Source organism: Enhydra lutris, unplaced genomic scaffold (assembly GCF_002288905.1).
Source record: "Enhydra lutris kenyoni isolate GAN:26980312 unplaced genomic scaffold, ASM228890v2 scaffoldscaffold55, whole genome shotgun sequence".
Taxonomy (NCBI): Eukaryota; Metazoa; Chordata; class Mammalia; order Carnivora; family Mustelidae; genus Enhydra; species Enhydra lutris.
The window spans coordinates 6,153,371-6,169,561 of record NW_019154139.1 but is presented as its reverse complement, the minus strand read 5'-3'; the positions used below and the strand labels follow the sequence as shown (position 1 = coordinate 6,169,561).

The 16,191-nt window shown below is 45.8% G+C and overlaps 1 protein-coding gene across 1 annotated transcript in view; it reads right to left on the bottom strand.

The window, feature by feature from the left end:
* The window catches only part of LOC111157608 (ADP ribosylation factor GTPase activating protein 3), a 49,256-nt gene that overhangs the window by 10,208 nt on the left and 22,857 nt on the right, over window positions 1-16,191 (bottom strand). The window contains exons 9-13 of the mRNA XM_022519166.1: window positions 14,349-14,395; window positions 13,612-13,754; window positions 10,370-10,498; window positions 9,322-9,444; window positions 4,341-4,472 (exon numbers count right to left, since the gene is read on the bottom strand). Of these exons, the coding sequence (XP_022374874.1) occupies window positions 4,341-4,472; window positions 9,322-9,444; window positions 10,370-10,498; window positions 13,612-13,754; window positions 14,349-14,395 (574 nt within the window). The remainder of the gene's footprint in view (window positions 1-4,340; window positions 4,473-9,321; window positions 9,445-10,369; window positions 10,499-13,611; window positions 13,755-14,348; window positions 14,396-16,191) is intronic.

The window sequence follows — 16,191 nt, the reverse complement described above, 5'->3', positions numbered from 1 at the left end:
AGGCTGCGTGATGGACACTGGGGAGGGTATGTGCTACGGTGGGCGCTGTGAAGTGTGTAGGGCTGATGAATCACGAACCTGTATCCCTGAAACCAGTAATACATTATATGCTAATTTAATTAAAAAAAAAAGGAAAGGTCTGAGAAAGCTTCAGAATCCCTAGCATGTCTGCTGCTGAAGGCATCTGTCACCCCATGCCAGTCAGTAGAGACAGAAGGAGGTGACGCTTCTTCAAATGCAAAGACAGCAACGCAAGACCCCAAGGAGCATGAAAAATCAAGGAAACAAGATGCCACAGAGAGGACGCAATAACTGTCTGATAACCGGCCCCAAGGAATTGCCCGACACATTTCAAAGTAATTATTTTATTTTATTTTTTTTAAAAGATTTTATTTATTTATTTGACAGAGATCACAAGTAGACAGAGCAGCAGGCAGAGAGAGAGAGGGAAGCAGGCTCCCTGCTGAGCAGAGAACCCGATGCGGGACTCGATCCCAGGACCCTGAGATCATGACCTGAGCCGAAGGCAGCAGCTTAACCCACTGAGCCACCCAGGCGCCCTCAAAGTAATTATTTTAAGAAAGCTCAGCAACCTACAAGAACACACCCAAGTCGACAAAATCAGGAAAACAGTACACCAGCAAAACTAGCAGTTCAACATGGAGACAGAATCATAAAACTGAATCGGACAGAAGCTCTGGAGCTGAGAAATGCAACGGTGGATGTCAGTGGCAGACTTAACCCAGCAGAAGAAAGAATTTGTGAATCGAAGACAGGTCATTTAAAATTACCCCGGTAGGAGAAAAAAGAAAAAAGAATGAAAAGGGGAAGAAAACCTACGTGAATTATGGGACACCATATGAAAAAAATGTATGTATTATGGGAAAAGAGATAATACAATATGGGAGAATCAACTCCATCAAGAGAAGAGAGGGAGAAAAGGGCAAAAAGCTTATTTAAAGAAATAATGACTATATACTTCCCAAATCCGAAGATGTGGAAATTCAGGTACATGAAGCTCAAAGTCCCCAAAGAGATTCAACCCAAAGAGAGCTTCACTAAGACACATTTTAATAAAACTGTCAAAAATCAAAGACAAAAAGAAAGATAAATTCCACATGACTCCAGTGGAATCTAAAAGCAAAGAGAATAAGCAAACAAAAGGCAGATTCAGAACTAAAACAAAAACAAAAACAAAAAACAGAAAAAAAGAATTAAAACCAGAGAACAAATGACGATAACCAGACAGAAGGCGTAAGGGGGTGAGCGAAGCGGGTGAAAGGGAGATGCAGGTCTCCAGTTTCAAAATGCGTGAGTCACGGGAATAAAAAGCAGAGCATAAGGAAAAAAAAATATTTTGAAAGCTGTGAGAAAAAAAACTCTTCACGTACAATGGAATCCCTGTAGGGCCCCCAGCAGACTTCTCGGCAGAAAGCCAGCAGGCCAGGGGACAGTGGTATGACATACCCAAAGTGCTGGAACACCAACAAGAAAGGGCGTCCTGCTGGCCACCAGACCGGCATCCCAGAAATGCCGAAAGGAGTGGTGCGAGCTGAACTGATGAATGGTAACGAATAACCTAAGAACGTGAATGGAGGGGCGCCTGGGTGGCACAGTGGGTTGAGTGTCTGACTCATGATTTTGGCTCAGGTCATGATCTTGGGGTCGTGGGGTCAAGCCCCATGTCAGGCTCCACACTCAGCAGGGTGTCTGCTGGAGACTGTCTCCCTCTCCTTCTGCTCCTCCCTGCCTCAAAATAAATAATAAAATAAAATAAAACAAAATAAAATACAAAAACTGTAACAAGAGACAAAGGTCATTATGTAATAAGAAAGAGGTCAATTGGTCAGGAGGATAAAGCAACTGTAAGCACAGAGGGGCTCACGTAAATTTATGACACAAATACTAACAGATCTGAGGGGACCAAGAGCACTGCGATCATGGTAGAAGACGTCAGATCCCCACTTTCAGTAATGGACAGATCCGACCCAGACAGAAGATCAAGAAAAATTGGACTTGAACAATACTATAGACCAAATGGACAAACGGACATGTCCCAGACGTTCCATCTAATAGCAGCAGAATGCAGATTTTCAAGCGCACACACAGAACATTCTCCAGGACAAATCATGTATCAGGTCACAAAACACGTTTAAATCATATGCTAGATCTTAACAAGTCAAGACTGAAGTCCTATTAAGTGTCTTGCAACCATAATGGTTGACAGTAGAAATCAACAACCAGAGGAAACCTGGAAAATTCACAAATTAACAACACACTCCCGGACAACCAGTGGGGCAAAGAAGAAATCAAAAGGGCAATGAAAATCTCTTGAAACAAATGACAATGGAAACACAGCACACCAGAAAGTATGAAACACAGCAAAAGCAGTTCCAAGAAGTTAGTTTACGGCCAACGAGTATCTGAAAAGATGCTCCACATCACTCATCGTCAGGGAAATGCAAATCAGAACCACAAGTGAGACGAACGCTCACACGTGCTTGGACGGCAATTACCAGAAGAGCTGCGTACTGATGGGAAGTGGAGAAAAGGAACCCTGTGCACTGTTGGTGGGAATGAATGTAAATTAGCTCAGCCACAGAGACAACCGCACAGAGGTCCTTCTAAACACAGAACATAGAACTACCACTTAATCCAGCAATCCCACCTCTGGGCGTGAGCGAAGCAAACAACGTCAGGATCTCGAAATCTCCACCCTCCCAAGTTCACGGTAGCGTTATTCACGGTGACCAAGACACAGAAACAGTCTAAGTTTCTGTTGACGGATGAACGGATAAGAAAATACATATACAATGGAACACTACTCGGCCGTTAAAAAAAGGGAATCCTGCCATTTGTGACAACATGGATGAACCTGGAGGACATTGTGCTAAGTGAAATAAATATAATAAGAGAAAGAAAAATACTGTACAATTTCATTTCTATTTGGAACCTAAAATTTAAAAAAAAGTCAGGGCACCTGGGTGGCTCCGTTGGTTTAGTGTCTGCCTTCAGCTCGGGTCATGACCTTGGGGTCCTGGGACTGAGTCCTAGCTAGGGCTCCCTGCTCAGTGGGGAATCTGCTTCTCTCTCTGCCCTTCCTCCCCCACCCCTGCCTGCTTGTGCTCTCTCTTTCTCTTTCTCTCAAATAAATAAAATCTTTTTAAAAAAGTCAAATTCGGGGCGCCTGGGTGGCTCAGTGGGTTAAAGCCTCTGCCTTCAGCTTGGGTCATGATTTCACGGTTCTGGGATCGAGCCTCGCATCGGGTTCTCTGCTTGGCGGGGAGCCTGCTTCCCCCTCTCTCTCTGCCTGCCCCTCTGTCTACTTGTGATCTCTGTCAAATAAATAAATAAAGTCAAACTCACAGAAACAGAGAGTAGAAAAGTGTTTCCTGTGGGCTTGGAGGTAGGGGAAATGGGCAGATATTCAGAGTACAAACTTGCATTTACAAGAGGAACACATTCTGGGGATGGAAAGGACAGTACGGGGGGCTGCAGTAAATAATACTGTTGTATATACTTGGGATTCGCTAAAAGTATGGATCCTAATGTGTTCTCAGCACACAAAATGAAAACAAACAAAAAAATCCAGACCAAATAGGTTAAACTAATTTGAGGTGAGGCAAATGCATTTCTCATTTATAATGCATTATCAATGCCATTGTACTTTTTAAAAAGCTGACAGTGGTCATTTTGTAAAAGGATTTCAGGCCACTTTAAAAAGTCTGAAAATTCTAATAAAAACATGAATAAATATCCAAAGCACCCAACATCTGAAGGAATTTTCCTATTTAAACAGCCCAGTCATCTCACTCGTTGGCACCATAGATCCATCAGTAAACACTGAGCACACGGTAATGAACGTTAGCTGTGACCCCACATCACGCAGGACACCAAAGGAGAATCCTCCTGCCACCCAGCACACGCCCAGGCTGCACCTCTTATCCCAACCCTCGTCATGTCTCCCTGCACTCTCAACAGCTCCCTGGTTTGGACAGGAGGTTAAAAAGTCTTTCATTCATAATCACGAACAACTGGAGATAGTCCTTCGGCAGGTGAATGGAGAAACGACTCAACAGAGAAGAGGAAGACACACAACGTCATGACCAGAGTTCTCAAATGCACTAGGAAAAGTAAAAAAGGCCCGTCTACAAGGCCAGTTACTGTATGATTCCATTTATAGGACATTCTGGAAAGGCAAGATTGGAAAGGCAGAAAAAAGACCAGGATGCAAAGAATATTCTTGCAATTGTTGAATAAAATCATTGACTAATTTTTAGAGAATTTCCCTAGAGATGTGTGGCCTCACAAGTTCCAATCCCTCTGCTTTGTGTTCATACCTGTCCGAATAGCCTGTGGTCTTCAGGACGGCGTCAGCATCTTTGATGGTCTCTTTTTTCCAGTAGGAGTCTGAACTGTCGTCCCAGCTGGAAAAAGAGCTGCTTCGGAACTCCACTGGCTCATCCAAGTACCTGTATGTAACAGAGTGACAGTGACTTGGGAGACCTTCCTGATGTTGTCCACACTGTACTTCCTGGTCCTTGAATGTGGGAGCGGCCACGTGACTAGAGCTGACCATTGAGGCAGGAGCAGGTATGAGGAGAGCCATTTCCCAGGCCTCTGAAGTGCCCAGTGCCCCCTTCCCACGCCCCATGGAAGACAAGGTGGTGTTTTTCAGGTGCTATATATCCTCAGGCAGGAGAAGACTCCATCCATCAGGAAAACCAAAGTGCCACCCAAAGGCCAGGTAATCTGGACAACCACCTGTACCTTCAGCTGAATAAGAAGTAAACCACCATTGTGTCAGCCTTTAAGATGGGGGATAGTTGTCACTGCAGCAAAACCTAGCCCATCCGCTAGCACACGACGGCTCTGAGTGTCTTTACCCACGGGAGGTGACTTATTTTGCTATCTTTGCTTCTAGTTCTGCCTAATTAGGTAGTCACAACAAAAATCCCACCAAAGCACTAGGGCCTTGTTGGCACTCCCTGCTGTGGTAGCCCCCGTGGAAGCCATCAGTCCCAACAACTCCCAATCACTTCAGGTAAGTGATGCTCCCCGGCCCCCTCCTCGGGTCAGACACACGGCTCTGGACGGCCGATCCCTGGACCACTCTGCAGCCTGGAGCTTGGAGCAAACTTGGTCTGTAAGATGCCGGCCTTCTAGATCAGTTTACCCTCTCATTAGCCGGGCATCACGGAGCAGGGCCTTGCTCCGAGAGCAAAACTCAATGGCAGCTTTGGTCCTGTGTGGTGACCGCGCACTCTCTGACCACGAGCAGCAGGGTTTGTCTGGAACACGGCAGAGACGGATGGGGGAGGAGGACGTGCCAGGGCTCCTCAGAACTCACAACAGCCTGGGATGGAAAACAGCTCTGCCAGATATGTGCCCCTTTTTAAAGGTGGGGTTCAAGACGTTCGGAAGGGGCTGATTCCAAGGCTTAGGTCCTGAGAAAGGAAGGATGATGCAAGAGGCTGTCCAGGCTTTCAAAAATGTCACCCAGGCTTTCTGCAGAGTAAGGAAAGCAGCTCACGGGATACGCAGTGAGCACCAAGCTCTGACGTCCTAAGAAGTCCCACAGAGATGGAAAGCCCGGGCGGCCAGAGGGGCGTGTAATCAAAGGGGGCAGCAGGAACTTTCAAGAACAGACAGGCCAAGGGCCCAGATGAGCTAAGGTTTTTGGGGTGGGAATGTTGAGAACAAATATCCTCTTCTTGGTTAAAAAACAAAAGCAAGAAGGGATAAACTTGCTGTTTGAAGCAGATGGTGTGTGACTTTACATGGATAATAGAAAGAAAGCGGAATTTCCTAAAGTGGCTTCTGCCTTCTCTAGCGAGGGGGTCATTAAGAGCAAATCTCGTTACATTGGCCTTGTCTCCCCAGGAAGGCGGATGGAGGTTCAGAGCAGATCTGCATGTCAGCGGGGAACGGGCCTGGCTCTCTCCGTGAGCCCAGAGCCCTGCACTCTCCCTTTTTGAGAGGAGACTCGGATAGAGTCTTCAAGTGGTTCAGAGAAATAGGGCTTCCAAAATGTGGGAGGCACATGGGACTGGAAAGTCATCTTCAATTATCTGAGAGACTTATTTGTAAGGGCCCAAGCAAAAGGATTAAGACCGAGTCAATGAGAAACTTAAAAAGTACTTAGTAAGCATCCATGAGGGGCTGGTACTCTGCTGGACAAGGACGCAGGGCGAGGACACATGTCCAGTCCTTGCCCTCTGGACCGGCTGATTTAAGCTCACAAACCCAGGGAGGTGTGGAAGTAGAGGCATCGTTCCTCAGGGAGCTGCCCCTGGACTGAACGGCTACCTTGAGGATGAGGGGGAGTGGGGGGTGATGGGGCCGTAGGGTCCCCTGGAGGATGCTGGGGGCGGGGCAGGGCAGGAAGCACTGGACAGGGTGTGGTTGGGACTTCCAGACTCCTCACAACTCTGAGCGGCTGGGATTTAGGATTTTGTAGATTTAGTTGTCACTCCAAGGAAATAGTCTTCGTTCCCATAAGCCAAAGTGCTTATCTTGGAATTTAAGGGCATCAGTTTTTCAATGACTGGACTGCTGAAGATTCAGGAGAGAGCGAGCCATTCTGCTGGGCTCCTACTGATCAGCAGGAACACCGTGCAGCGTTCCGGGTGCTGGGACAGCTAGGCGTGGGGGTGAGCTCTCCATGCGTGGACAGATGCGAGAGGCGTGCGGCACCCCTTGGGGGCACAGTTGGCTGGCCCACCAGGCCACAGGTCCACTGGAAGAAGGGCTGACTGACGACCGGGGCTGTGGGACACTTGCCTGGCCTCAGAAACACAATAGCCGTCCCCGATTTCCAAATCTTTATTGATTTTCTAATTCTCATTCCTAGATCCTGGTTCTCAATTCTTGTCACTCGTATTTTTGCTTTCATGCTTGGTCCGCATCCAACCCTAAAGACGCGGTTACGACCCCTTGATAAAAGCACCCCAACAGCAGCATGTATGCGATATGTCGCTGGGACGACTGTCTATCCCGGCGAAGGCCGCACCGGCTGCACGGGGCTGAGCAAATTGCTCTCGTGTAGTTAGTTTGTACTCAGTGTATAATTATGCTGTTTAGATCCTGAATGTAATGGAACTCGATTTAAAAAAGCCCAAAGATACGGTGGATCTTATTTTTAATAGAAACAGCACTCTTTCATAATTCATAACGTCCAAGTTCTAATGGGCTAATGAATAATTTGGAAGCAGTGCGAGCTCTTCGCGGAGCTCAGACGCTGGCTCTCCCGGGGGCCGTGTCTGCTTTCCCTCAGCTGCTGGAGAACTAACAGTGTCCTTGTTCCACCAGCAGTGTTACGACAGAGCAGGGCCGGAAAAGGCACCCCTGCTCCTGGGACACAACCCGCAGGGGAGGACCCCGCACCCCGGTGTCTCTGGCGGGAGCCCACCAAGTGTGGTGCGTGTGGCAACACCTACTCCCACGTTTCAAATCATAATTACTGCACAGAGCAAAGGCCTTAGGACCAACTCTCTAAGCTTCTGGAGAAAGAGAAACCTACACGATTCCTGAGGCTCCTGACAAAGGCAGAAAAAAAGTCCCCCGGGAGCCAATCAGTGACCTGGAGCCAGTGACGTTCTCCAGAAGTTTCTCAGGCCCACCCCATGGATAACTTCACTGGCAGCCATCTGTTTGCAACTTCGCTGCCAAGCAGCAGGGCTGATTTCACTTGAAATTTCTTTACTCTTCTATGCTTCCGTGTGCACGAGGTGCTAAGCAGCAGTGAGAAGGTGTGGATAAGCCCGTGGGCCGTGGAACCCGCATCACTGAGAGTCTCCTCCGGCCGAGACCTGCTCGCTCATTTAAGGAGAGAATCTGAAATGTGCTGGCGTGCGAGCAGCTCCCAAATCAGGTTAGAAATCGAGTTTGATCCTGTAGAAAATGTACTTAAAAACGTTTAAAAGGCATGCTTTGGGAGTGACCTCTGAGGAAACCAAAACCTGGTGTGTTGTCCAGGCTACCCTCGGCGGGAAAGAGAAAACCGCCCGTCTCTGACGACACTGACGGAACACCACTGAACACTTGTTTTTTTGGGTAAGACATCCGGACTTGAAATAATGGGAAGCTACATGAGAAGGCTAAGACTAGTCTTGGAACTTTGAAAACTACATCTCACCACCGGCCTGTGGTTCAGTGAACGGCGTCTGTACGCGCGACACGTGTCAGGGGTACTGTCCACTTTACACGCAGGAAAACACCTGAAGCCTACACAACCGCCAGACGACAGCAATGCCCTCCCAGGCATGAGGGACGGAGCCCGTTACTGACAGACACACCCTCGGTTTTCCTGGACTCCAAACCTGAAGGACGCCCTTGATGTGGGTAAGCATCTAACAACAGGGATTAAACATTCGGACTGGGCCGCAGGCCCCTCAAACTGAGTGTCTGTACCATAACAGCAGCCAAACATAATACGAGCAACAGTCGAGCACTGTTCCAAATGCTCCATTTGGATGAACTCATGTACCCACCCCCGCACCGTGCGTGGCAGATGCCAGTATCCCTAACTTACAGATGAGGAAGCTGCAGCACAGAGAGGCTGCGTAACTTGAACAAGGTCACACAGTCACTAAATGGCCCAGTCAGGATTTGAACCCAGGCCGTCAGCGCCGGGGCCTACGGTCTTATCGCTGTGCCCTCCCGGCTGGCGCCCACCTCCGGTTAACAGCCCACGTGCCTGTGGCTCTTTTTAAAGCAGGACTCCCCTGTGCTGATCAGGTTCTCGAAAGAACCTCAGAGAGTCGGTTCAAGTTTAAACTTGTCCTCCCTGCCCCCTCAGGCTCCTGAACGCGAACCACAGCACTCAGCCACGGTCGGCTTCACACTGGAGTCAGGCAACTTGTCCCACCTGACGGCGAACACTGACACACCGGAAGCCAGCTCAGCCCGGGAGCCATCAGCACACCAGCGTCTTCCATGAATTGAGGCGCACACGCTAGTGTTGACTTAATATTCCATCCCGCCCACTGGAGGCTCCGGAAGCAGGTATCCCAAGATGAAAGGATCTGGACATCTGGGATCTTCCTTTATTTCTCCAATTTCACACTTAGAGAAACATAAATTCCTACCTCTAAATTTAACTCTTGGTCGATGATTTTTATTATCGAACACCTTAATATTAGCAAGCATGGAGTGAAAGCCTCCCCAATTTTTTCCAAAGGACACCCTTGACTCCAGCTAAAGCTTTTAAAAGCTGTGAAACAAAGGATTTGTATTTGCTCCTAACGCCAATAAGCGAGTAAGTCCTCGCTAACCACTGCTTTTCAAAACAACACTGTAAGGTGGATTTTAGCGGATTACCTTGAGCTGGAAGTGAAATATGAATCATCATTATCATCGCTGTACTTCTTTCTGGGTTTTGTTATGATTGGTGTTTCCTGTTCAATGGTCTGCATGTCTGACGTCACGGAATGTGAAATGCCACTTGAGGAAACAGAGAATAAAATGGGAAAAAGTTACATTCGTTCATGAAGACATTTGCGTTCACTGAAGAACGAACATTTTACCTTTTTTTTTTTTAATTTTAAAGATTTTATTCATTTGACAGACAGAGATCACAAGCAGGCAGAGAGGCAGGCAGAGAGGGAGGAGGAAGCAGGCTCCCTGCTGAGCAGAGAGCCCGATGCGGGGCTCGATTCCAGGACCCCGAGACCATGACCCGAGCTGAAGGCAGAGGCTTTAACCCACTGAGCCACCCAGGCGCCCCATAGCCTCACACTCTATTGAAATTAGTTTTTCAGTGTTTCTTCCAATTACATAAATTCCTTGAAAGCAGAATTTTCTATTTTCTTTTTTAAAAGATTTTATTTATTTATTTGACAGAGAGAGAGATCACAAGTAGGCAGAGAGGCAGGCAGAGAGAGAGGGGGAAGCAGGCTCCCTGCTGAGCAGAGAGCCCGATGCGGGGCTCGATCCCAGGACCCCGAGATCATGACCCGGGCCGAAGGCAGAGGCTTTAACCCACTGAGCCACCCAGGCGCCCCAAGAACAAGCATTTTAATCTATACTCTCAACAAAAAAATGTATTAGTGGGATTCAAAACACGAGCAATAAAAATAGTACGTATATTTTTTGGCATCAGCATCAAAAAGCCTTAGTGAGGACCAGAACCTCATTACACAAAATAAGTCACACGTATCAGTTCTGTCTGTGGCATCTGCTCAGCGACGAGTCAGGCCTATTTCCTTTTCTTTGAAACTCAAATTTGGAATTTTTCATGCTATGTTGAGTATTAAGGGAAAAAGCTGAAAAAAGGAAGGAATCAAGAAAAAATACTTTTCAAGCTGACATTAATAAGGAAAAACCATTCGCGATCAGCAACCTGGTTTAATTCCTGGAAGCCACGTACCTTCTGCAGTTTCCAAATCCCATGCCGAGTCTCTCGGACTCTGTCTTTTTTTTGCCGCTCATGTTCACCTTCTCGTCCTTTTTCATTTGAATTTCGAGATCCTTGTAGGCTAATCGCAGTGATGACGCGCTGCCAGAGAAACCAAATGCTCCTTAATTTGGTTTTAATTCTGTGTTCTCGAGTTCAAACACTAAGCAAAATTAAACATGTCGCTTATAATTTGAGCTTCGTGCTTCTTTCCATAATTAATAATTAGGAAGGCAAATTGGCTTTGTTTCCCCCCAGGTCTTTTTTGAGTAGATGCTCAAGAAAATTTCAACGAGTTTACAGCCACTTTTTGGTTGCTGCTGGTCCTACCTTCCTGTTCTAGTTTATATCAGTTATCATCATATAATAACGGTTTGTACCACCTGCTGCATAATAACATAACATATACGGAAATTATGTTATATAGGATAGTAAAAAGCAGAATTCCTTATCTGGATTAATATTTCATTTATATTTCCACATTACAGAGCAAAAGGATAAGATGAGTCTCACTGGTTTGCTTGGTTTAAATACCCACTCACATTTGACTTTACAAATAGATAAATTAAGAAGGAGTTACTTAATTGCAAAAGGATTCTTCAGAGGATCTCTATATAATCAGGCTTCTGAGAGCATTTAAAACTGTGCTGCGAGTCAGACACTAATGATCTGTTTATCAAATGTCTGTTATGAATGTTGCACCAAAGGGGAAAGCACCTATCCCAGACTCCCAGAGTTCTAAAAATGTTATGAATACTTAATTTCTCATAAGGAAAACTATGCCTCTATCAGCAATAGCAGAACTATTTTATATTAGTAAGACAGCGACAGAATGTTGGGGTCCTGAAAAGTGATATACGTATTTTATCAGGAACTCTAAGCTATCATCCATTTTATAAAATTGTGTAAAATGTCATGGATTCCTCATAAGTCACGGTATAAATGCCATAATAATATAAATATATTTCTCTGTATTAACAGGGAATGACAATGGTATTTCTTACTAGAAAAACACAGTCAATAGAAAATAGGAAAAAAAAAAGAAAAAGAAAAAAAAAGAAAAAATGCGTCTGCTGTTTTCTTCCCTAGTAAGCCAGGCAGAATTTGTTTTGTTTTGACCTAGCAGTTTGCTCTCTTTACTATTATCCTACTGAACACACGGATTCTGGCAATGCACTAGGTTTTATCACTCAGAAAAGAAAAAATAGCTTTGAGTATACTTTTTGGAGGAAGACAACAGATTTGCTGAAAATCGTGAACAGATAAAACTGTTTCAACAGATTCTTCTGGAGAAGAGGAACGGATTGGGGGAAAGGTTTTCCTGGGGAGAGTGGAGATGGGAGCGCTTTCCTTCCGGGTCTGACATGGGACTGGGTTTCCTGCCCAGGAAAAGCACACACTTGACCGCCCAGGCTTCCTGTAACACGGGGCGGCAGCACTGATAGAATTAAGAAGTCAGGATTCCCTGCTTCCCAGTCCTGGCTCAAAGGAGGGCTTGCAGCCGCTCAGATCACACAAGGGAAGAAGCTCTGCCTCTTCCCATCGCACCCCCCCAACCAACAACTGTGCAGACTCCTGACGGTAAGCCCAGGAGCTGCGTGCCAGGAGGTGAGGACAGGCTAGTGCATGGCCAGTCGGAATTTCCCAGGCTGATGAGAGGAAATTGCGGCTCCTGACAGCTGAACTGAACTAACTACTCACGGCCATGAAAACATTAACTTGCAGAAGTTAACTTGCCTGTCGCATCTTAAGGATAAAGTGTGTGTTTCCTCGGGCTGGCACAGCCCTGCTTTGGTGGAACTGGGCTGCCCCGGGGCTGAGCGGGAGGGCACAGTGGTAGGGCTGTTCTGAATGGGGCCAAGGAAGCCGTCAAAGCAGGTTGCCAGGTCAAATCCATAAATACCCGGGCCCACATCTCTGCGTTCCTGCTGTACTTGACCGACCTAATGAAAGCTACCAGCTAAGGCTGCTGGCCTTCTAACATCACTGTGCTCATCTCCAGCCCCCTGCACTGCAGGGAGCGACGGGATCAGGCTCTGGATTTTATAGGCTCCAGGAAAACCAGGCACCAGCAATCCGCACACAGCTCGATCCCAAACACCAAGAGAAGCGGTCTAGAGCCTCAGATTTGGCCTCCCCAGGGTCAAGAACGTAGCTTACAGAAATTAAAGTGAGGTCCGTGACCGCTGGAAGCACATTTTGCAGAAAGCATTTCAAACCATATGTAGCCCAACGACGGTTTAGTGCTGCCCCCTACATTCTTTGAGTTAAATGACAAGGAGAAATATTATACTTTCTTTCTTTTTTTTTTTTTTTAAGATTTTATTTATTTATTTGACAGAGAGAGGGAGATCACAAGTAGGCAGAGAGGCGGGCAGAGAGAGAGGAAGGGAAGCAGACTCCCCGCCGAGCAGAGAGCCCGATGTGGGGCTCGATCCAAAGACGCTGAGATCATGACCTGAGCCCACTGAGCCACCCAGGTGCCCCTATACTTCAAATTCTCTGGGCTTAGCAACCAGAAAGTTCCTTCGCAAACTGTTAGTATGAATAGTAAGAAAGCGCACCGACTGGGCACGGACTCGGCCCCAGGCACTGTCTGATGCACTCTGATGAGCATTAACTAAGTTAATCCTCACAGCGTTAAACCTCATAAAATAAGCATTATTATTTTCTTCATTATGCAATCTACAGTAACTCAAGCCAAAACTGATAGAACACACATGAAAGGAAGAGGAAATACCATATAAATAAAATAAACACACATAAGAACTAGGAACCCAAGTTGCCTTTCCTTTCTGCGTTGTGCTCCCCCTGCTTCTCTCCCCACAGTCTTTTATACCCAGCACATGCCCTCTCCAGAGGGCCACTCGCTTCTGTTTCCAACACAAACAAAGCCTCTCAGAGCCTTCAGTGAATACTTCCAGCCATTCTCTGGACCGGCCTCCGGGCTTCCAGTTTCTGCCGCATTCTGTCTGTCCTGATCTCACTGCCAAACTCACCCTCCAAAATACACTCCCTCGTTCCAGTGCTCCTCTTAGATAAAATGTGAGCTGACTGGCCGGACTTCAAGGGACTCCATTATCATTCCAATTTCTGCAGTCCAGGCAGCCCCCCTCCCGGCAAAATTGAATGGCATCTGGAAAGCAAACCTCCGAGTTGTATGATTAATAGTTTTATTCACTAAAAACACACTAGTAGAAGCAAGTCAGACTTACATTGATTCTTCCTTAGGCGCCGCCCTGGCCAGAAGGTCTTCCTGTTCCTTCATTTTATCTACAGCCTGGGCTTGTTTTTCAATTTCATTAAAGCATGTATTCGCCACTTTCTGGGCTCCCAAACTTCCTTTTTTGGCCCCAAGCTAGAAGATATATAAAATTAGGTTCTACCCAAACTTTCGGAAAGCTTCGCAGCAACAGCTAACGTGGACTGAGGTCTATGACGCGCCAGGCACTGTGACCTGTGCTTTACAAGCATTCTCTCACTCAGTCCTCACGACCCTGTCAAGCAGGCCTCACCGTCAGCCCCAGTTCACAGATGAGCAGCTCAAGCTGAGGCAAGTTAAGTGGCTTGACCAAGATCACACAGCCACTAGGTGACAAAGTGGCTGCCTTGGCGCCTGCCTCCAGAATAGGGACCCTAAAGGGAATCACGGTCTCTGAAAGCTCGGAGGAAGACAACCCTCCAAGTCTCCAGTGATAGCATCGCTTACAGAAATGCAAATGCAACACACACTCCCACGGAGCCTCTGATGATTTTTTTTTTTTAATTTTGTCATCGAAGGAAAAATTTCTTTGAAAACTCATTCTAGAAAAACTTGACTACGTCCAACATTCATCTCATTGCACAAAGCATAGGTTCTTCATCAAAGCCACGTGTATGACACACAGTGTGGGGAGTGACAAAGGTGGCTGTCTCAGAGACGAGCTATTAGGTATTTACACATGATACTCACTCCTCTTTTGGCTTGATTTGGTTTCTTTTTTATGATAGAGGACACCTCTGCCAAAACATAAAAAACAGAAAGTAAGGCCAATTGAAATACATAATTTTTCTATTTTTAGTGTATCTGAAAAAAAAATATTAAGATACATATCATTATTTAAGAGACTGTAACATTTCCCAGAAGACTCGAGCATGAGTGTATTTTAGAGTAAGAGCTTGGTTAAATGGAATTTCTCAGTATTTCCAAGTAGTATCCAAACTCAGAGAAAACATTTTCTGCATACCATCCTGAAGAGAAATAAAGAGCCTGGCCTGGCCCCACACACTGCTTTCTTCAGGAACATTTCTTCTGTATATTAGAACAAACCCTCCTATTAAGATCTGCTCTTCAAAAACTTTTAGAATTACTTTAAAACATTAAGTTAGCCAGGCATTACGTATATAACTACAGCAGCGACGAGCTTTTTCACCTTGACTTATATACAGATTTTATCTATTAACCAATAAGAATTAAAAACCATTCTATTATTTCATACCAGTACTTTCTAAATTGCACAAAAATATATACTTTAGAGTTCCTTAAAAATTGTTTTATGGGTAAACTTTTTTTTTTTTTAAAGATTTTATTTATTTATTTGACAGACAGAGATCACAAGTAGGCAGAGAGGCAGGCAAAGAGAGAGAAAGGAGGAAGCAGGCTCCCTGCTGAGCAGAGAGCCCGATGTGGGGCTCAATCCCAGGACCCTGGGATCATGACCTGAGCCGAAGGCAGAGGCTTTAACCCACTGAGCCACCCAGGCGCCCCTGTTTTATGGGTAAACTTTAATCATAGACTATATATTCTATGTTTAAGAGACTCAGTAGGAATAAAATTTTAACTTTTTTCTGACAAAGACGAGAATGTATTTTAAGAGGAAAAGACAGCATAAAACCACAAACAACGAAAGATTCAAATTTAGCCCTAATATGAGAATTTAACACCATTACATTTCAAATATGAAAGAGGGATCTAGGGAAGTTTTTCTTTCCCTCGCCTCCTTTTGGATCCGTGTGGCAGTAGTCACATAATCTGCTCCCAACCTCCTACAAGGCCATTAACACCGGATGAAAATATCCAGAACATTTCTAATAGTTTAGCTATTTTTCACAAAAGTATTGCTTTCCAATTAATGCCATGTAATACGCACTAATATCAGAATAAAATTCCCTAATAATGCAATATTAAAGATCACTAAAATGAAATAGGAGAAGAAAATACTAGAGGAGTTCTTGAGTCAATGGGAATGATGGGGCTGCTCTGCCCTCCAGGATTTTTTGCTCGATAAAATCTTACTAATAGGGGGCGCCTGGGTGGCTCAGTGGGTTAAAGCCTCTGCCTTCAGCTCGGGTCGTGGTCTCAGGGTCCTGGGATCGAACCCCACGTCGAGCTCTCTGCTCGGCGGGGAGCCTCCTTCCTCTCTCTCTCTCTCTCTCTGCCTGCCTCTCTGCCTACTTGTGATCTCTCCCTGTCAAATAAATAAATAAAATATTAAAAAAAAAAATCTTACTAATAGATTAACGGTCATGATGCCGTATTAGACTACAAAGTCCTGGCAGAATGTAACGACAGGATTCATTTTTTGTCTTAATGAATCTCACTCTCGAAATCAGAATATAAGATTTCTTTTTTTAGGATTTTATTTATTTACTTGACAGAGATCACAAGTAGGCAGAGAGGCAGGCAGAGAAAAAGGGGGAAGCAGGCTCCCCGCTGAGCAGAGAGCCCCAGGCGGGGCTCGATCCCAGGACCCTGGGATCACGACCCGAGCTCAAAGCAGAGGCTTAACCCACTGAGCCACCCAGGCGCCCCTCGG